The 6498-nt window shown below is 39.1% G+C and overlaps 1 protein-coding gene across 1 annotated transcript in view; it reads right to left on the bottom strand.

Moving 5' to 3' along the window:
• Positions 1–5293, bottom strand: part of DDX3X (DEAD (Asp-Glu-Ala-Asp) box helicase 3, X-linked) — a gene marked incomplete at its 5' end in the record, with an annotated part of 15530 nt that extends 10237 nt beyond the window's left edge. The window contains 2 exon segments of the mRNA XM_010132420.1: positions 4154–4204; positions 5224–5293. Of these exon segments, the coding sequence (XP_010130722.1) occupies positions 4154–4204; positions 5224–5293 (121 nt within the window).
• Positions 5294–6498: the final 1205 nt, after the last annotated feature.

The following is a 6498-nucleotide window of genomic DNA, read 5'->3' as shown; positions in this document are numbered from 1 at the left end:
CACCAAAACCCAAAAGAAAAAACCCCCCCCCCCCCGCCTTTTTTTTTTTCCTATCAGGGGCTCGGAGGTAGGCAGAAACAGAGCACAGTACTCAAGGTAAGTAGTTAGAAATTGAGATTCAGAGTTCCAACTTTCTCAAGTTTGAAAACATGACCCACTCAGAGTCTCAGCTATGGGATTTTTTGAGAGCGTAAGTGAAATAATTAACCAGATGAACAAGTAATTTCACATGTATTAGTTAGCATGCTTTTGCCAGCTCCACAGCACAAATCCCGTCAAGACCTATGCACCAGACAGTAAAAACCACAAACCAAAATTACTAAAAAACGGGTGGTTCTAGGACCTATGTCTGAAAAAGCTTTGCTACAACAATTACCCTACCTTGGTTACATGGTCTCTGTAGAGTGTCATTCCCCTCCCCCAACATACTTTTAAGTAAGAAATTCTACTCCCCAGAATCTAGACATGTGCTAGTCACAATAGAACTCTAAAGTGATAACTGTAACTCATTTGGGCTGGCTAACTGAAGCAGACAGGAAAAATAATCCATGTATGAAGTTTACTAGCACACAAGATCATGGAATGTTTCAACACCTCAACAGTGCTTTAAGTAGTAACTTTAGTCCTTAAGGATAGATTAACTTCACACAGAGAGACTGCTGACAGAAGACCAGAAATACCATAATAGCTTCATTAACACATCAGAAAGTTATTTGTAGCTTGTTTATAAGGCATCTAGGTACAGATTTTCACTATGAATAACTTTCAAGCCACACTAAAAATACTGTCAAGACATGTATCTTCAGAAAGATATTAGTTTGTTATTAGTGAAAAAACTGGGCCAATTCTGTACTACATTAACATCTTCAACCAAGTCTGAAAAGTTCCAGAAGGAAATAAAAATTCTGTAATCCAAATAGCATACAGTTTTATTAATTTTAATTCAACATATTTAATTCCTTAAAAAGTCAGGCTTTTAGAAGTAAAATCCTGTATAGATTCCATCCAGCACTCATTTCTCAAAGGGCTAAGTTTGGAGTTCAGGGAGTTAATGAACTTCCAGAGCAATTTTGTAGTTCCTGCACCTATGAAGAGCAATAGGATTGTCAACACTTCTCAATCAGCATTTTAATTTGCCTTTTATAATGCACTAACACCAACCACTGTCATAACATCTGAAAAGCTGCCACACACAGCAGCAATCATCAATTTTTTTAAAGATGAGAAAAACAAAATCATAGAATCCTTTAGGTTAGAAAAGTTACAACTTATTTAAGGATCATATCTACTTTGCATCAGATTACATTTTAAATATCCAGGAGCAGCTTCCCGGAAGTTTAACAAGTTAACGCTGAAGCTTTTTGTCATATCATTATCAAGTCAAGCTCATAGAAGCAAGACACTTTAGACAAGGTAGCTCTGCATACTGAGCTCCACATGCTGAGGCTTCAACACCTGAAAACCAGAACTGCCATTAAGTAATCCAAGGAGGTATTTTTATGCATGCTGTCATATCATGCAGTTCTGTACTGTCTTGTTCCCATGTACAAAGCCGATACATTAGTACCACAATAGGGACAAATCTGCAAGTGCATGGGAAGAGTAAGCTGAAAAAAGCACTGTAGAAGTTTTAAACAAAAGTATTCCAGATTGTTTAGTGTGCTTCCCCTGTCAACACTACTGAAATCACGAATATGGCTCAGCTCTTCATGAATACAAAGAACAACTACTTTTGTATTAAGTCCACTGCCTCAAGCAATTTCTTACTTAGCTGCAGGTAATCCCGTTGTGCAACTGTAATAGTGTCTATGAATTACTATCATGTCACCAGCTACAGAGCAAAGCAAGAACCCCAAGCTAGAAATTGTACACTATTCATTTCTAGAGCGCATCTAAGGGAATAACACACAGGAGAAGAATTCTTTTTCCTGGTTTTTCAATGCAGTAATAATTAAGACTTTCACAGAAGTTCACACGCCCATGGCATGTGAGCAAGAGTATTCTACCGAGTTACTGAAATACAGTTCTACCAAGTAGTTTACACTTTTTATTCATGTAAAAATCAGTTACCAGATTGCAGCCGTGCAAGTGCGGTATCAAGTGTTTCATTACATGATCAAATACCAGTAATATTCAAGGTTTCTTTTGCCTGTTGCTTGCTAATATCTACATTAAAAAAATCTGTTGCAAAGATTAAGGAGCAGCCAACACACAGAACAGCTTCAACACAGCCAAAAAAGCAGTAGCTGAGCAATAGTTAAGTTTAGTTGTAAATAATAAAAGCAAACACTACTTTTATGGCAGTACAACCACGTAAAAGACACTAGCTAAGCTTTCTATCGCTGTACTGATGATATCCACTTGGCTTCTCAGTAGGGGGCGTGAAATGGAAGTGTACCTTGTCAATTTAGCCATCATGAACCTTGTCACAGGAAGCCATGAGGAAACTAGCGATACAGTTTTTAAACTCAACCAGGTTTAAAAAGTGTTTTTCAACATTAAATGTACCAATGTAATGTTGGCAGCCTGTATCGTATTAATTGAACAAGCCATATGTCAAACTTAGGTTTCATGACTTGTTTATCTTTTTGCAAGGACACTGCAATGTCTGAACTCTCATCCTGCACAGAAAACATTTGGACAGTCCTATAGGTAACAGGTCCTATGAACTCACAGTTAAGACTACAGTATCTGATACCCCCCCAGAAAACGGAGTTTGGTTAAAAGATACCATACTTGCAAAGGAAATCTATTAACAGCAGATGTCCACAGCCAACTAAGTTTTCTCCTGCTTTTGCAAAACCTGCACACTCTTCCCAGGGTTAATTACTCCATTTCTTGAAAGACTGCTCCCATTTGAGGTTAATGTGATGGGGAACTCCCAAGAGCACTGAACTGCCAAGCAGTCCCTCTACTTTCCCCATAACATTCAGCTCTAGTAACAGGCAGTTCATCACTTCGTTTAGGCTGCGCTTCTTTAACTTTAGAAATAAACACCCCAAACAAAAACAAACACTATCACCACTTCCCCCCTCTCCACCCCACCCCTCCCCCCAAAAAAAACCCCAAAAGCCACCCCACAGCCGACACACACTAGCTTGGACATACATAAAGGCAAGAAAAAGCAGATCAATCTTCAAATGGTGTAAAACTGGAGCAGAGCATTTTTCATCTAGTCAAATTTAAAATTACATAGCTCCAGAAGAACTGAGATGTATCAGTATATTCTTCAATACTCTTCTCCCATCCACTCCTAATAGGAGTCGTCCACTTAAAGAGTACTGCAATGAAAATCTGTGAAAGTCTAATGCTTCAAAAACCGATGAGGTTTAAGCCTTGAGTCGTAATGTAGCAGAAGTATTTTGGTTCCTCCACTCCAGTACTTCAGCAGGCACTGGAGGAGTCTCTCTTGTATCTCTGCAAGTCATCAGACATGATGACAATGCACAGTGCAGTATCTGCAATCCTTATCTTAAAGTCATTATTTACTTCAAAGAACTCCACAAGATTTTTTTTCTTCATGTCGTCTTTAGAAAAACCAAGTGAAGGATACAAAGGGCACTTCTCAGCACAAACTCTCCTGTGTAAACCTATGACTAACACAGGTCATGCATTTCATTTTTCATGCACCAGCATTCGGTATTTCCTTCTGCAAGTACTCTTGTGGATTTCATAGAAACTACAAGAAGCCAAAGAGGACAACATCTCTTGTTTCTTATGCTTCCTGTTAAGAGCAAGTCATGCAGAACATCCACTTACAAAGTGAAACTGTCCAATTTCTTCATATTAAACCACTGATCAAGTTCCACATCAAAGTCACTAGCAGAAAAACTGGTACTCTCAAAATACACAGAGATTTATAATCAAGGTAACTTGAATACTAGCTCTGTAAAGATGGAAGACTTCATCTTGCTTCAGTCACAGTTAATTGCTTAATGAGATATGGAAGGTATTTTGCCAGTCAGATACTGAACTTGAGCTTAGAATGTACCCTGATAAAGGAACAGCACACTAAAAGCAAGAGGTTAAGTTGCAGTGTTTTTCACAGCACAGGCGAGCAGACTGTATCATCACCTTTAACAGTGTCTGTTCCTAGAGATTCAGTACGCCCAGACCCAGTTACAAGTGCTGCCACTGTATTTCTGATACATACCCTGTTTTGAAGCTTCCCTGTTCCGCAGGTGAGGAGGAATGTATCTGCCTTCTGAAGGACAAAACAAAGGTAGCATTACAAAATCACAGCATTAGCACCTTCTGAGACACTAGCCTCTCCAACAGAGCTTTTGGTTAGAAAAAAGTTATCTGCCTCACGAGCTTTAAGATCCTGTACAGCATCAAGAGTCCTTTAGTACAGCAATTAACATCCTTCTCTCAGAGGACCAACACAGCAAAGATTAAGTTCTTGCATGCTCATTTAGGTAGCTGCTTTTTTTTTTCTGACCAAGTGATACATGTCCTTTACAGATGCTAGTGTCTGTGATGAAAGCCCATCTTCCTAGAACTCATTAAGGCTTAATCTGGTGCCAGATATTTGAGCTGCAAAATTTTCACTCTGACATCCAAATACACAGTATTCACAGTATCCAAATTCACGGTATTATTTCTACTGGTATTTTTCCTTTACCTTCAATTCAACTGTTTCAAAAAAAATGCAGCTCGGATCACACCAGAAGCCACATGTAATTGCATCTCTGAATACCATTCTTCGTTTACAATCCAGAAGTATCTGTGTGCTAAGCAACATGATTCAGAATGTACCAGGCACGAGATGAAGATGAGTTCCTGGAAGATTGCCCCTTCTTCTTATCATACTTAAACCTTGCATGTCAGAGAATGCAGTTACTACTGAATGAATTGGGACGAATACAACTAACTATTGGAAGTTTTACCTCCCAACAGCCTGACTCTAGCTGTACACTGAGAAGACGTATCATCACATTACTGCTACCCTCAGTGGCCTCAGATTGACTACAGGCAACATAAAATCTGGGACAAAATAGGAACAGTATGTTCTCAAGACACCGAAGCACTTCAATTCACATGTGCCAATTAATTGCTCCTATCTAAAGTACACAGCATTTTAAGAGCAGGCATAACTAGCAACCTCTTCAATTTCCCCATCAATCTCTGTAAATCTTGGGTTCAGAAATTACTTTTCACAACTGTAAAACCCTTATTTTTAGAACTGTACTTTTGTAAGCCTGAGAACTTGTATGTACTTACTGCTTGAAGAGCTTCCTTCACTCTGTGAGTCTGAGGAATTCAAGTCTAGACCAGAAAACTAGAAGAAATAAAACAAGTATCAACACATTACATCATGAATTCATGCTAAAACGACAAAAGACCCTTTTGCTTATCAAGAGCAAGCAGTGTGTCAACAAGTTATTGCTGCAAAGGGATTTACGATGTCAGTTACATCTCCTATAAAGGGAAAGATCCAAAACCACAATTAGTACTCAAGACTATAACACCTTCAAGTGTCTTCATATCTACCAATACAGATGCATACCACAGGCAGCAAGGTCAGAAAGGTATCTTAGACCCACCAAACCAAATACTACAGCCTTCTGTTTCTTGCACTAGATGCAGGCTAAACAGCCATTTAAAACAGTCTTTCAGCCCACTCAAGCACATTGAGATCAAAGGCAAAGTTTCAGGGGTTTGGGTTTTGGGGGGTTTTTGTTTATTTTTTTTTTAGGTCTACAGAGACTGTACAGCCCAATATAGTGCCACTTGGGCACTTCACCTGCAGAGACTCAACTATTTCTTTACATTGCACTAACAGTCCTGACACATTGCAGACTTCATGTGCGAGGCAGCTATTGTTCAGAAAACATCAGGCAAGTTCTTCCTACAATTACTCCAGCAAATACAGTTTTCTGTTTGCTTTTCTAAAACTTCATTTTCAGTCACACAGTGAAGTCTACCAAAAGATAGTTCAGGCACTACTTGCACATTACCAAATGTTTTAGGTCAAACACAATATGGACTCATTTCAGCAGAAGGCAGTGGGCAAACTCACAAAGCTTAAGCATCAGCTTTTTACAGTCTGTTTGCCTGCACAGCAAGATCAGAAACTTATTTGGGAAAAATAACATATGCTTAAATACAAATAAATTTATGCAAAGCCAACTGCACAAAAACGATTGACTAAATCAATCCAAAGCAAAGTTCTCAATGCACAGTCTTTCTATAAATGTTCATCTCTGTATGCTGCCATCTAGGCCATTCAGATTCTTAAAAAAACCACCCATGGCAGATCTCATATCTTCAAAGCTAAATTACTTAAAATCTGATCTTTTCAGTTGATCCAGGCATCAACAGGAAGCCAAAGATACTTACTTGAACCACCAAAAAAACCCAACCACCAAAAAACCCCAAAACAAACCACCAAAGACTGTCTGCTAGTACGAGTGGCTCTCCAGGACAGTCAACGGAAGCAAAGCATTCACCTTCTCGCTCTGGAACCCCACACCTCCACCGCGGGGACACCACCTG

Source organism: Buceros rhinoceros, unplaced genomic scaffold, assembly GCF_000710305.1.
Source record: "Buceros rhinoceros silvestris isolate BGI_N320 unplaced genomic scaffold, ASM71030v1 scaffold11113, whole genome shotgun sequence".
NCBI lineage: Eukaryota > Metazoa > Chordata > Aves > Bucerotiformes > Bucerotidae > Buceros > Buceros rhinoceros.
This window is presented reverse-complemented; position numbering and strand designations above follow the sequence as displayed.